Raw genomic sequence first — 17,082 nt, forward strand, 5'->3', positions numbered from 1 at the left:
TAAATATGAAATAATCTAGTAACATCTTTGTGATGCCAATCAAAGATGTCTGTAGCCACACTAACATACCATTATCGGTTAAGAGCTCATTTTAGGATATAATATTAGAACTAAACATATCACTTTTAAAATTAAATAAATAATCGCTGAGAGAGAATTAAACAGCTATTTCTTGTAAGACTTCTAGAAAAACTTCTAAGGCAGGTACTATAAAACAAGGATTTCTAATATACGATATATATTTTTCCTTTATCATATATATCTGTCTAACCGTCTGTCCGTCCTTTAAACATATTTACTATCATTAAGTCTTAACATACTATTTTTTAATGCAATACAGGTAGTTTAAGATGAAGTGCCCTTGTATACATGTTTAATATAACATATACAAGTATTAAAAAAGTAAAAACTTTTTAAGAAATCTATTAACTAAGAAGCTTGACAAGATGAGTACACTGTTTTCTGTACATTTTTATTGCGGCCTCTATCATACTCTATTGACACCTTTGCTTTAAATGAGCAGATGATCAGATATCAGCTGAATCAATTTATTTGCAGCAAAGAACAGAAATTTTATAAACGAGGAATCAAGTAACTATTCCTATGGAATAGGCAAAATGTGGTTTAAATCCTTATCTATACAAGATATTTGATTTTTAAAATTATTAATGCTTACACACAGAAATCTGACATCAAAAGTTCTTCAATACAAGACATACACATTTATTCGATGATCTCAGTGACTTCAGTTTGATACGTTAAAATCGAATATCTGTTCAAGATTTGTTGAGCATAAATATGACATACCGACATCTTTTGGGGCTAAACGTTCTGGATATCCAAATTCAATGGCTGTCAAAATAAGGAACCGTGTTCAACCGTTGGTCTCGATGAAGCGGAGTCAGAGTGATAGCCTTTTTTCTCAGCAGAAAGATAATAAATTATAAATCAGAACACTAAATCAAAAGTGTTATCACTACAACAGCTGTAATTTAATGATTGATGGCTTAACTGTCATGTAATTTTGACATTTATTATTATATGAATATTTTATTAGTTTCTCTGCAAGTCTCATCCAGCGAGCTTTTCAGCCGACTTGTTAACTATAGATGTACCATAATTTTTACTATGCTGTCTAGAGTAATTTTTGTGATATATGACTTTCAAGTACAGATTATCTACTTTTGGTGGTAGAAGAATTGGTGGCCTTTAAGGAGTTCAGCTCCTCTGTATTCTGGTGAGACTTCATTGTATCTAGTCAGTATTAGTTAGGATATATGAAAAGCTTACCGGCTTATAGCTTCATAGAGAAGTTGCTCAAAATAGCTAACTCTACTCTAATATAATAAGTTGTCGAAGGGGTTTTCCGGGAATAACGTCGCAACCTCATGTTGGTTTTACTATGACTGTTGCTTTTATTATTATTATTATTATTATTATTTTTATTATTATTATTATTAGACTATTATTAATATATGTCATATATTTCCCTACAAAAATAGTTCATCTATTTGAAGTACTAATTCCACTGTGCAGTGACCATAGTTCAACACAGTACAGTGCCCTGGTGCGCATTGATGTAGTGTATCACATCGTTGCGTATTGCATCGAAGTGTATCACATGGCAAAGCAGATTGAAGCAGAGCAGTTAGAGCGCAAATACGGCATTCGTGTGGGGCAAAAACTATAACATTCCAAGTGCAAAAAATACAACAAAAACCAAGGCAATAGCAACAACAACAACCAACTAACCAACAAACAAACAACTTTGGCCTTATAGAATTCAAAATGCATAACTTGGTCGTCACCATATCGAATGGTTGAAGCGACAAATACTCTGGACAGTAAAATTCAGTCCAAAGAGTGCTCCGGCAACAGAAAAAAAGAAAAAGGAAAATAACAAGACAAACTCGTCCGTGCCTGCGCAGCTCTTTTGCGGTTGAGTTCACTACCAATGACCAATGTCTGTTATTGCTAGCAGTGTTGTTCCTATTTGCAGTAGCAACAGCAATGCCAGCAATGCTAGCAATACCAGCAACAACAACAGCAGCAGCAACATCGGTAACAGCAACACCAACAACAGCAGCGGCAGCAGCAGTAAACTATATTAAAAATGCCTTAATTCAAGAATTTAATAAAAAATGCTTCGCAAGCGCAAAAAAAGTAGGAGCAAATGGCTAAAAATTGCGAACATAAAGTAAAGATTTGCCGTGGAAGGTTGCACAAATTAAAAGAAAAGTGCACAGAAGCAAAAAATTAACTTAAATTAAAATCTCGAAGATGCTTTGAACTTGTTCCAAGACAACAGCAAACAACACTTTTTATGTTATACGCTCTGGCTTGGTGTGCAGTGCTCTGGATCTCTAATAAATATATTAAGTATCCACTGCACTTGAGAGACAAAATCACGCTTTTCGCAGCTCTGAAATGCAGCGAAATCGTCACATTGGCGATGATGATGGTGATGAGCAGTTACGGGTTTCGGTACGAAATCGAATTCATACGCGTTGCTGGAGTACATTTCCCAAATGTTTGTATGTTGTTCATGGTCATGTAAGCAATCTTGGCCATGCTTACTGGACTCTTTCTTTGCTCGCTTTTAGTTTTTGCTCTTGTCCGAAGTTGGCTGATCGATTAGTTAGATAGCCTTGCCTTTTGTCGATTGCCGATTGTAACTTGATTATTGATTATTGATATACATATATCATATATCATATAATAAGTTCAATTTCACCTATGACCATTGAACTAATAACCTGCTGTCTGTCTGTCCGTCTATTCATATACATTGATATCACAATGACATCTGACATTCTCATATGGGATCGTTCTTTACACATATTTCTATATTAAATTAAATCAGTATTTCAGTATAACGCATAGTATATAAAATGAATTATGGTTAAGATGATCTTCGATAAAACCAGTGCAAATTTCTTGGATTCTAAACAATCTAAATAATGAAATAATTACTTTATCAGATCACTAAAAAGTTATAGAAAGGAACTCAATAAAATTAGGAGTCGTAAATAAATAAATAAATAAATTATAAATTACGTAAATAAAATTTAATTTATTTTAGAACTCCACTCCACTCCCCTTCCCTAAGAAAAAATAAGAACTTTTGCTTGCTCTTACTTTATTATTTGAGACGTAAGGATTTTTTTTATTAAAAATAATATTAAAATTTTTATATATAAATATAATGTATATATATATAATACGTATAAAGTTTTAATGAATAAATTTCAAATAAAATATAAAATAATATATATTAAATAATTTCATATTATTAACAAAATATTTAATTTTAATAATAATAAGTGATAATATTTGCGCTATCAAAAATTATTGTTTACGTTATCCTATTAAAATTAAATCCATTTCGGTTCCTGGTCACGCAAGAATCGAAGGAAATAAACTAGCAACTCAAGCTCCCTATGTCTTCATCTCTTCTTGCTTATGCTTAACGAAAACATATGAAAAAAACGTTATGAACATTTAATATATGGAAGAGCAATGGAATAATTAGTGTATAAAACGATCAATGCCAATAATTTAATCATGCACCCGCCCACAATGTCCAGTTTTTAATCAATTGCGTATTGGACATTCAAAGCTTTTTCATGAATACCTCTTGAGTGGCAATAAGCCATCCAGCTATCCGTTTTCTAATAGCTCACCATCCATAGATCACATACTTCATAATTACTTTCACCAATGTTTTTTCTGTCACAATAAATGTAATCCTAACACCTACCCCCCAAAGCATGCTTATAGGTATAATACTTCAATAATGCCTTGTAAAAGATCTATAGCTTCTATAAGGGTACTCTTTGCATTTATTCATATATACTTGTAATGATAATAGATGTAAATAATAACTGATTGATAAAATTGATTAATTAATAAAACAGAAATATAGTTAGCAGATAGATACAAAGAGATAAATTTTATTAAATTTTTAGAAAGAATCAATTATTTTATTAACCATTTCGATCATATATATATATATATATTTATATATATATATATATCTTATTTGGGATATTGCGGATAAGCTTAAAAAAAATTATATAGTATTAAAATAATAATACATATCTAGAATCTATATAATAAATAATAATATAATAAAAAAGAGTAACACGGTAAGGTTATAGAAGAAAATAGATTCTGGATATGTATTTTCATTGTATATAATATTATTATATTATATATATTATATATTGTAAATATTATATTATATATATGTAATACATATTATTATATGTATTATATGTTATTATATATTACATTAAATTTATTATATGGATATTTTTATATATTGTATTATATGTATATTACTATATATTATATTATTATTCCAATATACTAGAATAGTATTTCTCTAACCAAAATTCATTTATTTAAGGTCTTTTGCAAGGACCAGTAAAATATTCAGTGTGTTCTGCATGTATCCGATATCTTCCTAAAAAATAATAACGTCAAAGACGAAAATGTTGTACAATATAGATCGATCGTACTAATGCTACAGATCAGTAGAATAACATACGATTTTTGTTATGTCAAATTACTTAGAAATTTAGCAGCTGTACTTCATCTGAATAAAATTATTGCAAAATATATGTATTGTAGAACATTTTATAAAAGATTGACAATTCATTACTCTTTTTGTTTTAAATTCTCCCAGAAATACTTATATCAAAGAGTTGGAAAAGTCCAAAGTGAACTAAAAATATATAAAAATATAATAAAAATATAAATATATATATAATATTAGATACATAAATATCTTAAGTTTGAGGATAAGAAATAGTATATATAGAAAAATAAAACTGGAACCAAAGACTGGAACCAAATATATTTTTTTGACATCTAACTTTAAGCTACATTGTCATTATATATTATAGTTGTTAGCAAAGATTAGAAATTTTATAAGCATGGCATCATGTTATTGCCAGAATAATGACAATGATATTGAATCTGGGAACTAGTTTTATATAGGAACTTCTTCTTCGCCTAAGTGCCATGTACGCTTCGAACGTTGGCTAACATGATTGATATTTTTTTTTTGTTTACAGCTTTACGAAAAACCGATTTTGTACTTTTACAAAATCACTGTCTTAGATTTTTAAGTCATGATATCTTTCTTCTTCCCGGACCTTGTCTTCGTTCAATTCTTCCTTCAATGATTAGCTTGAGTAGACCATATGCCTCAAAATATGACCAAAATATTCTAATTATTCTAATTTGCGACATTTTACTGTCTCCAGTACCTCTCTTTCTTTGTTAAGGCGTAAAAGTACCAACGAATTTGTCATATGTTCCGTCTAACTGATTTTTAATATACGTCAATAGCACCACATTTTGAAGGCTTCAAGTGTAGTCATCAACGCAACCGTTAACGTCCAAAAATATTTTTTTTGGCAGTGTATTTGCAGTATTTGTAGTATTACGAGTATTTGTGGATTATATTGAAGAGGTAAGTCTATCATTATTTTCTTCTCCCTAAATACGTCACTGATGAGTTTTTACTCTTGTTCATTTTATTATAATTTTAAAAGTGTATTCTGGTGTATTCTCTTCACTGCAATAAGGGTTCAATTCTCATTAGATATGCACCAGAATTGTATTTTTATAAGACTTCAGAGAAAACTTTTCTTTTTAAAATTATTGAAATAAATAACAAAAATAATATTTACAACATAAGAAACAAATAGTATTGATATCTTATTTCATATTGTTTTTGATGACCCTTTATATGTATACCTACATACTGTGAGATATTTTTGTCCCTTTTAAAAGATCTAATAAGACAATTTAAAGATATTGTGTTTAATATTAAAATTTTATAAGAATTTTAAATCTTTCATTTGTAGTGCTTTTTGACTTAAAATTCTATCGTATCTATAGACTTCATTAGTACTACTCGTATTTCTCCCATCCGCTCACATCTACCAATAATGTCGTCTAGTTTAGGTTAGTGCTTTCTTTTTATTCTTTACGAGTATAACATATTTTTTTTGAATTTTTTATTTCTTTCTTAAAGTCAATGAAGTTGATCGATACTCTGACCGGCTTGACCGGACGCTGCAATCAATTGAATGATTTTGTATAATTTCTCGAACGGAATGACGCTGGCTTCTATTTAATGAAGTTTGTGCTGCAGTTGCAATTACTGCTTTCGGCGCTGCAAATGTTAATGACGATATTCCTCATCCACGCTACGTTGCGTATGAATTTGCCATAATGGCAAATGATGTCGGGTTCAAGTGTAATTGAATTTAATTTATATGCTTCAGCATAGTTTTTATTGCTTCTTTTTTATAATTTATGCTACTTAATTCGATATGCAGCGCAATCTGCCAAAAGATCAAACTCATTAGATAACAGCAACGAAATCGTATTAAGAGCTAACAATTTTTAAGTAGAATTTTTTTGAAACTATCAATTTTATAGATCCCATCCATAAAGCCATAAAGTTGTAGGTTGTATGTGAATAATTGCTGTTTGTGATTTGAGTTTCATGAACTCAGTTCAATGTTCCAATATTGTGTTGAGAGATAGAGTTAAATTAAAAAGTATAAAATACCCACACTTCTATTAATTACTCTCGATTCGTGAGTAATGAGTTCCGTAGCTAACCACCCTACACTAATTTGATCCACTCTGGAATTGTTGACCCCAAAATTGATCCGCTTTTCGTATATAATAGTAACATACCATATATGGTGGTCCAATTGAACTGCAATCAACTTTAAACAGCTTTGATTTTTGAACTGGTTGAAGAACTGATATTCATTTTTCAACTTATTATAGCTGGTTCTTATCATCTCCAGGTTTTAAAAGAATATTTTCTATAATGGAATTCAAACGTAACCAGATGACCATAGTTTTAGTAAATTTAACGTGTCTTGAATTAAAACATTAGTGATATTGTAAAATATGATGATATTGATCGATAATATGAGGCTCTGCATTTGTAGCAGAATTGATTCGAAAAGTTAAGGATCGAATTAGTTGAAATATGAGCGCCAGTAGCAAACATGGTACATTAGGACGAATGACATCCTCAGGGACCTTAAAAGTGATCTCATCAAAAAATACATAAAGGATAGAGCCCTGAAATTATTTGAGAAAACAGACAGATTTACCAACATCGCATTATCGAATCTCAGAATGGTTACAGGCTCCTCGGGAAGGTATGCAGATCTGAGGTCAATTATTGCTTAGACTGATGAAGTGATAAACAATAATCCAGTCAAGGCGTAAAGAGGGGTTTTAAAAATACCTCAAGTTAAGAAAAAGTAAAAGTGCTCAAGTGCACTGACTCAAATAGCTTCAACATAAATAAGCAGAATTAAGAACTGAACTTAACTCAACTATACATATCAAAAGTAGCTATGCTTTTATTTATACAAGCAACACTCAGACAACCACAAATCTTGTCCAGCCAAGACAAATTGATCTACTAATTAACTCGATGAATCGCAGCACTTATCATATTCGTATGTACAGGAACAACTGTCGAATAACGAATAGCGGCTTCTATGATGACAATATTGAGGAATTACTAATTGAGCTTTTACTTAACAAATAGGTTATAGAAAAATTCAGCCTTTCGAATGACTTAAAAAGTCAAGTTTTAAGTACCATCGTTTCTGATGATTGTTGATCGCTCTTTCTTAAAGTTATTGAGCGACGGTTGTCTATTGCGATTAAGTTAAAATAATGATCTGGATCTGTGGAGAATCTTAATGTTTTGATATTTCGGTGAGATTTAGTAAAAATTTAAACAAGATTCAACATCATCATAAAAAGCATACTCCTATCGTTAATAGGAGTATGCTCTTAACCGACAAAGTTTAACGCTTTATATAAAGTGCGATCGTTAGTGACCAACACTTTTTCTAGCTGTGAATCTATTTGACTTCTTTATATGAGTAATAGTATTTTACAGGTGAAGTTTAGACCTAATAAGTTCCGGACTATGCGTAATAAAAATTATATCCGGATGTGCCAAAGAAAGCACTTCTTTGTGAATTGATAACGATGGCGCAGGTTTATATTCTTGACCCATTTGCCAACAGATTTAGCGTCATAATTTGCGCTAATGGAAGATATTTTGGAAATGTGAAATTAATATGAGAAATTTAATTATTAACTAAGTAATTTTGCACTAGTTTAATAAAATTACTGTAGTCGCATATCTTCAAACTTAATTGAACAAACATTTATGATAATCCAAGAAGTGCTGTGACCAACTAGTATATTTATTTTTATACATATTTAGAATAGTCTATCTAGGAAAAATTACTTCGTCTTTTGTAGTTTTAAACATATATTTTGTATTATTAATTTTATTTTATTTTTTGTGTTATTGGGTACACTGTACTGCCAGTTATATATATTACAACTGTCAGAGAACCGCGATGTTCAGTTGAGAGTTGTTGACTGACTGACCCAACCCATATATAGTTTAATACGTCAATATCGGAAGGTTTGTGCCAAATTTTGTTTTAAAAAACTATCATATTCAGTAAAACTTTTAATATATTTAAAAAGGCTTTTAATGATAATACTATATGATAATATTGTATTTATAAACACAATGAACACTTTCTGAAAGTTAGAGCAGACAGTAAAAATAACGCTAGGTCTAAGCAATGTGTTGTTGCTAATATTTTGGACATGAAATGAGTGTTAGGAGGACTAGTTCTGAAGACTTGTTCCTTTTCCATTGTACGTTGTGAAATATAATATTACTCTTATGCTTTAACTATGCTTTTTGTTACATCTGGTGACACTCTGAGATTTTTTTCCCTTTCTCCTAATTTAAAAGTACATACAAAGAATAACATTTTACAACAGAAGAAGAGATGGAAGCAAAACCGAAATGTGAACTAAAGACCTTACCTAAAAATACGTTCTAGTAGTATTTCTTCAATAAAAAACGATAATGTCATAGTCGCGATCTCCATATAAAATAGATGAGTTGTGATATTTCTAGAGAAGGGCTCTAGTATAGCTTGTTCCACCGAAAATTTTTTTTAAACAAAAGCAGTTTTCAATAAAATGAGAAAATCATCCGTTTCCATTGAACTCCTCACCTTAAAAGTGATTCCATTAAAAACACTGATTTATAAATTAATGGTCAAAAGATTAACAAAATTGCATACATAATCTATGGAGATTGGTATTGTAGAACTGTATAATATGTTTTTTTAAAGACGCATCTACGGAGTGTCTGATTAAAAACCTTTAATCCACATTTTGTTTTAAAAGAGCTTAAACTGAACTTAATTCTGTTATGTTTTTATTTAATCACTGCAAAGAGGACGGTTCTGGCAGAAGTTTCTACAGAACCAAATAATATCATTTATAGGTGTATACTGTTATTAGTATAATATGAACGAATTTAAATAGGAAAAAATTTTAAGACTACTTAAATACTATTTTTCAGTTTTATAATCGTCTTTGGTTGTCATTGAAAATATTTCTTTTCGAATAAAATCAAATAGAGAATAACGATTTGGTGACCAACTCATGTTCCCATTTTATGGAATTAAGCATTCACTGAGTTTATTAGTGGATGCACAATATTTTTAATGGAACAATTATCTTGATGGTAAGTTTCAAAAACACATAGTCTTGGTTCTACTTTAGTACTGTATAATAATAAAACGGTTTCTTTCTCCAGAGATAAGTAGAGACAGGCTCCACTGTCTTATAAAGACTTTTAAATTTGGTTACTGAAAACAGATGGTTCATCCCAAGGCCTCCAAGGTCTAAATGAAGTCCAAGACCTGCCTTACTATAGTGATAATAATAAAACTAAAGTGTTATTCGTTTTAATCGGTTGTATTCAGAAAGCTATAATTTTGAATTAATTTACTCATTTTAACAATGAGTAAAAGCAATGAATGAATACATTGGAAAGTATGCATCAAGTCGTCTTTGATCTTGTCTGCCATTATAGGACAGACAGACGGACAGAATCTTACGAAAGAAAATTCATCTAAATATTTTATATATTTCAAATATATTTTTATTAAAATTATTCATTTATTTTTAAGTACACTTCAAGTATAAACAAAATATGAAAAATATATATTAATAAATTCTAAAAAGCTGAAAGTAATCATTTTACAAAAACCTAATAATATTTATATTATGTCTAATTATATATATATTAGTTATATACACACACTTCAAGTGTAAAAAAATTTAAAAATCTATATAAATGAATCCTAAAAAGCTGAAAGCAATAATTTTACATAAAATCAGATATCTATATATATCGAACAACATATATATAAATGTACTATATTATTATATATGGTATTATATATACTGTCAGACTGAATGGAATGGAATGGAACAATATCTAGAATATCTAGTATCTAAAACAATTTCTAGAGCAATATCATTTTTAAGAATTTATTTTTAATAGTGTTAATTTAAATTCAAATTTATATATTAATGTATTTGAATAGAGAAATATATGAATTAAAAGAGCACTACGTGGAACGTATATTAACACTTTCCCTGTATAAAAATATTGATATGCTTTGACCACTACGGTATCGGTCTATCACAATTGATAAATCATTTATCCATCATTCCAATATGAATAATTATAAGTGCCTACTCCAAGTATTACTTCGGGTACAGTTTCAAAAGTACATCCTGGTAGGTTATAGTATAAACTATTTGGAGTAAAAATGTTCATCTTCTTATTCCTAAAATTTTTTGAAATTTTTATATTAATATCTTAAGAAATAAATATTTTTTTTCGGTCTTTCCGATTAAGTGTCATATTTTTAATGTCCAAAGGATGAACTCCTTTTGTACACCCACATAGAATTTTTGGAAATAGAAATAAGATAACAGAGTTACTAATTACCAAATGTTCTATAAAGAAATGTGCCACACATAAATATTCCTTGGGAAAAAATTCTACAAATATATTTAAGAATAAAATTAAATATTTCTCTTCTTCTTCTCCTTAATGAACAAATATGTTTGTACTAAATCATTCATTATTGTTAGTGTTTTCTTATTTAAATTCTTAGAAAAATCCGGTATTAAAATTGTTTGCTAAAGCCGTATAAACCTGTAGGCAGGCATTTTGCTGATTCATCCTAGAAATATCTTTTGAAGGACATTTCATATTGAAAATGTGTCGAACAAATGGTTTGGGTATTTTTAAGAAGAATTTTAAAATCATCCACTTACAAATAAAACAACAAATCAAGTATTTATTTTTGGGCGACTATAATAATAAATATAAAAAAAATAAAAAAAAACTCGAAAATAAGGATGTGTACATTATTTCGGAAAATTTTCCAAATTACCTAAGCCGATTACAAAAAAAAAATATAACAAGGATTTACTTCCATCCGAACATTGGATTTAATGGTATAAAAAAGTATTGTTGAATGCTTCGGAACAAAACTGATAATTGTGGCAATATTCATTGCAAATGTCTCTGGCGTGGACTTAAAATAGTCTCTTAGGTATAATTTTAAATTAAATTATAAGACTATAGTCTACATTTATAATATAAGAGGGTCTAGTAATTCACCTTAAGAAATTCAACATAATTAAGAAAACATTAGCAAAACTTAATGACTCTTCAGTTTTCTCAATATATATGACGCCAATATTTAAGTCTGAACAGGAGGTCATTAAAAAAAGCGATTAGATAGATACTTACATAAACAATACTTTATTTTTAAATGCTTTTTCCCATTAATTCATACATATTTTAACTATAATTTATGAGGCAATCATAGATAAAAGAGGCAATTAGATGGATAGATGAATCGTACATTATTTTTTAATATTACTTTCCCTCAACTTGTTTATATATTAATTTTTTTTTTGCAATAGGTGGAAAGCATCGAAATCTACAGTGTGAGACTTACATCCACTAAAACCACCTCTTAGGAATATGTGGAAAAGATTTCCTTAGCAATGTGGTAACTTCATTCCAGTAATTATAGGACAGAGATGGGAGCAGATGTGCTTAATATCTAGTGAGCTAGGTTCATCTAAGCCAGAAAGCAATGGTATAATTTAGATAGATTGGGTGACAATCGAGTCTGGGGGTGGGGTTATAGCGCAAACACGTGATGATCATACGTGTTTGCGCTATCGTATTCAAAACTAAAAAAAAACAGATATTGAAACAGACTCGATATCGGATTGAACAATACAAAATCGTTAAAGTTACTCAAGTTTATTAAAACCACTGCCTAGTCTCGTTTCAATACATATGTAGATTAGTTATAGGGTTGTTTTATAATCATTTTTATATACATAATATACATGATACTTGTCCACATCTTCAAATATTTAATGCTATCAAACTTGAGATGAGTTACAACAAGTAGAAACATTTTCAACTTAGCATCCTAAATCAAGTTAAATAAAGATATATTAAAGTCTCTTAATTAGATATAGTTAATTACTACGACTAAGATAGCTAGCGCACGTTCAGTGTATGAATCGAGAACGATGAGCAAAATAAACACTTTTAAGAAACCTAATTGAATCTCGAAGAATCCCGAAGAGACATAGAAAGAGGTGGCTAGATTATGTTGAAGAAAATTTAATGAAACTACGCGTGAGCGATTAGAAAAACTTCGCATCGGATCGAGTCAGATGACAAAAATTGATAGAGGCACTGGATAGCACTGGTTAACCCAGGACTATTATGCTAACAAAGAAGTTAACTACGAGTACTAACGACTTCATACGTAAAGACTATGAAGTCCTATGCATAAAAAACCAATGAAAATACTATTAGAGGTATTAATAATATCTAAGTAATCCTACTAATATATTATATTTACTATTTGCTTATTAAATATCACTTATGATATAAAAAGATTTAAAGAAATAGAACACTAATATACTAGTGCAGTACACTAATATACTACACTAGAAAAAAATTATTAGAATATAGTTCATTAATTCTAAATGTGAAACCATTTAACCTAGTAGGACTTGTTCTATATTGGAACTCCGAATTACGAGTATATTAAATGTCGTTACTTAAAAATGGATGATATCTTCTTGTTTTCTCATATTGCATGTGATGGAAATGCTGTTATTTGTGATCCATGAAATTTTTTTCAATAGCTTTTGTTTAAATATCAGTGATATGGTATCTGTATGAAGCTCATTTCCAAAATGATTTTTACATTCTATTTCACCCAATATCTACCGAAGCAGACTGTGTTGGTGACCTCAAATGTTTTCTTATAAAGACACTATAAGCAGCCTGTACTATATTAGTCCTGGTATTGTACCAGAATTCCTGATTAAATATATTAGATTTGTTTGTAGTGCTTTTACTCGTATTGACATCACCTTTCTCATATGGATTCCCTATAAAGTATATCCAACGTTAAATAAGTTAAACAAAAGTATCATTTCGCTTTGTTGTGGTAATTTACTTGCCCGTTAATTGACTCTACTTAACTTTGTGTCTTTTAATAGAACCTGAGGCTAACAATGTCACCATAGGCTTCTCTAGTATAACTCTGTTTCTCTTTATTAAAATTATAATTAATATTTATATCAAACTACTGTTTGTATTACTCGAGAGAGTATACGTGTATTCCATTTATTATTACGAATAACTTAATAAAATATGTAAAGAGTTTATAAAATATATTTTGTTAATTTTGTTTAATTTTGTTGAATAATATTATGATATTATTCGCAGGGTTCTTCTATATGAGAAGTGGTAAAGTGCAATACATCATATTCATGCTTCACAAATTCACAAATTTTCTCAATCTCTGTTGTGCGTAAATCTGTGTACTTATCTATAACAAAAAAAAAAAAAATAAAATATAATAATAATATATATTTATTAGTTTTATATGTCAGTACTTACTTCTTCGACGGCAAAGCAAGCTGTATAAATTATACAGCCCTTCTCCCATACGATTCTTTTCGTTTTGCCTCTTAATCCAGGCAGCTCTTATCTTCGAAAGATTTTCCTCCATATCAGCAACCTCATGACAAACCTTAACAAAAGCACGCTGAAAGAAATCCAACTCATTTTTCATTGACAAAATTGAGTTGGCGATATCTCGAGTTATAGTCACTAATTCGGTCTTCATATCACTGATGCTCTGTACAAGTTTTTCATTCATGCTGTTGATATCAACATTCGCCAACACTGAAAAAATCATAAAAGTTTTATTTATATATACCACATAGGTTGGAATGCAGAACAATGTCATACTTAGCGCATCCATGGAATTGATAAACTGCTCAGAGGTACCGTATTTTGGATGATCCTTTAGAAAATCTTTCATAAAATTTTCATAAAGAACATAACGCTGAAGGGTTTGCTGGAATTCCGTACGGAAAATCTTCAATGTTTTGATGCTGACTCTATGTTCCTCTGATTTGTCTTTCATCAATTTCTGCTCTAGGGCGTGCTCTTCGATTATAAGGCGAGTTGTTTCTTCCTTTTGTCTTAGTTCCTTGAGTTTCGAGGTGCATTTAATGAACTTCTCTCTCAATAATCGTTGATCCCCACAGATTTCTGCATTGTGGTGTGCATTCATTATGTCGTACCGCCGATTCTCTTCCATCTGCGCATTTTGAGCTTCTACCAACGTATTATATTCTCTCAGGCAAGATAAGTAGAACGTTTGAGGCGTTTCAACAAAAGCATCCTCGTTAGGTGGTTTTCTTTGTAATTTTTGTAATTTTTGTAATTCGTTAGAATAAAAATTTTTAAAACTATGATAACTGTCAATACTTACATATTGTTTTTCTTATCGGACTCCTTTGAAACTATATATTCCGGAATTGCAGTAATAATATTACTGTCCAGATTACCCACCACATCAAGCATGTGTATTGGCTTTCTACGTGACATTTTCGCAAGTATTTGTAGAAAATATAATCATATGATTTCTGTACGTTTTCTAGGACAAAATATATGAAACTAACTTCATATATAAAAATTTTTATATGTAAGAATTAGTTTTTATTTCACAGCTTACTTTTATTCCGAATTGATTAAAAATTTTAGTTTTAAATTTGTTAAATTTTTGATGTGAATAAAAACTTTATAAATTCTTGAAAGTCATATTAGGTTTCCAGAGGTTTCCAGAGCGGTTTGTCTGGTTTCAGTTCTTAATTTGTGTACTCTTTTAAGATGGCCCATCATATCCATTATCTCTTAATTGTTTAAGGTTTTTTCATTTCTGTGATATAGAAGGTAGGCGAGTTCAACAAAAATTGATTTTAAAATGTCAAATTGCTTCTAATATTTTCTCTTTAATATATAATAATATAATAATATATTTTATTTTAATATATTATATATATGGTATATTTCTTTAATATATTTTGTTGAAGTTCTGTTGGTATATGACTGTTGATCACCTTTTCATTTGCAATTACTTTATGTCCGATTGGATTTTTGAACAAGAATATAGAGATTCACACCTTTGACGCTATTGTATTATTGAAAAGTGACTGCAGGATGTGGTTAGCTCGTCGGCCTAACAGTATCTCACAACATAATTGTATACCGGAATATTAATTATAAATTTTTGATTTTTTCACTTATATAGAGAGATTGGGAGCGCAATGATTCTACTCTTATCTTGCGTCTTTCAAGTGAGCTGCTCTACGTATAGTTTAAAGTATAGTGGAGAATATATTGTTTTTAGCTCTGTATACAAATATAGACCGATTTGTCGTTACATTAGTATTTTAAGTTTTATCATAACGGTTTGCCATATAAAAAAGTTTTATAGGAAATTATAGGAAAGTCACTTTCTCGATCATTTTAAACTGATTGGGTTTGATATTTGATTCAAAAGAAATAATAGGTTTTTCTTAATTTAAATAAAAGATAATTATTCGTTAAAAATTATTTACGAGGAATTAAATCTAAGAAATAATTTTCAAGACCATTGATGGTCTATTTGGTAATACTAGAAACAGCTGTGTATGGTTAGACAAAAATTCAAATTATTAAAATAATATAAAAAGTATATATATATCGAATAATTCAAATTAATTTATATTATTCGATAAACAATTCCATGGCATTAAGTAGAATCTTTTCTATTTGCTTGCATGGAAACATTTAAAGAAGTATATGTTGAGAGAGAAGCTCCAAACTTTCATAGCGTAAAACTATACCTCAACTCTAACTTCTAAGCCTGAAATTATTATTAATTTCTTGTGTAAAGTAATGACTTTAAAGACTTCCACAAATTACTCGTATGTCTTAACATAACTCCTTTAAATGGTTTCTAGGTTTATGACGTCACTCCACTGCTCTATTTTTGACAATATCACATAAAACGTAGAACTATTGAGACGGTACAGATTCCAGAGTAATTTCACCTACACATTGATAAACAAATCATTGTTAGTGGCTCTATTTGGGGCATTATTGACTGTGACTTTACGATCTTCCTATATAGCCAGCGTTAAGATTGATTCGGTAGTTGATGAATCGTCTTTAAAGGTCTTATTTACCCGAAATGCGAGTTTTTTTTTGTTGGAACTTAACAAAATTTAGTTTCTTAGCTTTGTGGTGTTGAACTTTACAAACAAGATTGGTGTTAGCTTACGAATTAATTCTAAGCTATGTTCCTAATAATGGAAGGTCCTGTGTATGTTATGTATGACAATTATTAATTAAAGGTCTTAAAGGTCTTATTTACCCGAAATGCGAGTTTTTTTTTGTTGGAACTTAACAAAATTTAGTTTCTTAGCTTTGTGGTGTTGAACTTTACAAACAAGATTGGTGTTAGCTGACGAAATAATTCTAAGCTATGTTCCTAATAATGGAAGGTCCTGTGTATGTTATGTATGTTCATATAACAATTATTAAATGCATAATTTATTAAAAATTGCAATTATTGAATGCAGTATTTTATGCAGAAAAACAAAAAAGTGAAACCTCTAAGTCTCTGTTATATAGTTTGACTTTATAATGTTCAACCTTAATTATATAGTACGCAATTCAGAATTAAATAGACAATTTATATATGTTATTCAGTAATTAATTTATTTTAAAAAATA

The 17,082-nt window shown here is 29.5% G+C and overlaps 1 protein-coding gene across 1 annotated transcript; it reads right to left on the reverse strand.

Annotated features, from left to right (window-relative positions):
• Positions 1–13,674: 13,674 nt before the first annotated feature.
• On the reverse strand, positions 13,675–14,985 carry LOC119689404. The gene is made up of 4 exons (XM_038104232.1): positions 14,796–14,985; positions 14,267–14,721; positions 13,913–14,200; positions 13,675–13,841 (listed from the first exon to the last, which is right to left on the reverse strand). Exons 1-4 carry the CDS (start codon positions 14,909–14,911, stop codon positions 13,729–13,731), a joined length of 972 nt encoding a protein of 323 aa, XP_037960160.1. The 5' UTR covers positions 14,912–14,985; the 3' UTR covers positions 13,675–13,728.
• Positions 14,986–17,082: the final 2,097 nt, after the last annotated feature.

The sequence above is a fragment of the Teleopsis dalmanni genome, chromosome X (genome assembly GCF_002237135.1).
Source record: "Teleopsis dalmanni isolate 2A chromosome X, ASM223713v2, whole genome shotgun sequence".
In the NCBI taxonomy this organism is placed as follows: Eukaryota; Metazoa; Arthropoda; class Insecta; order Diptera; family Diopsidae; genus Teleopsis; species Teleopsis dalmanni.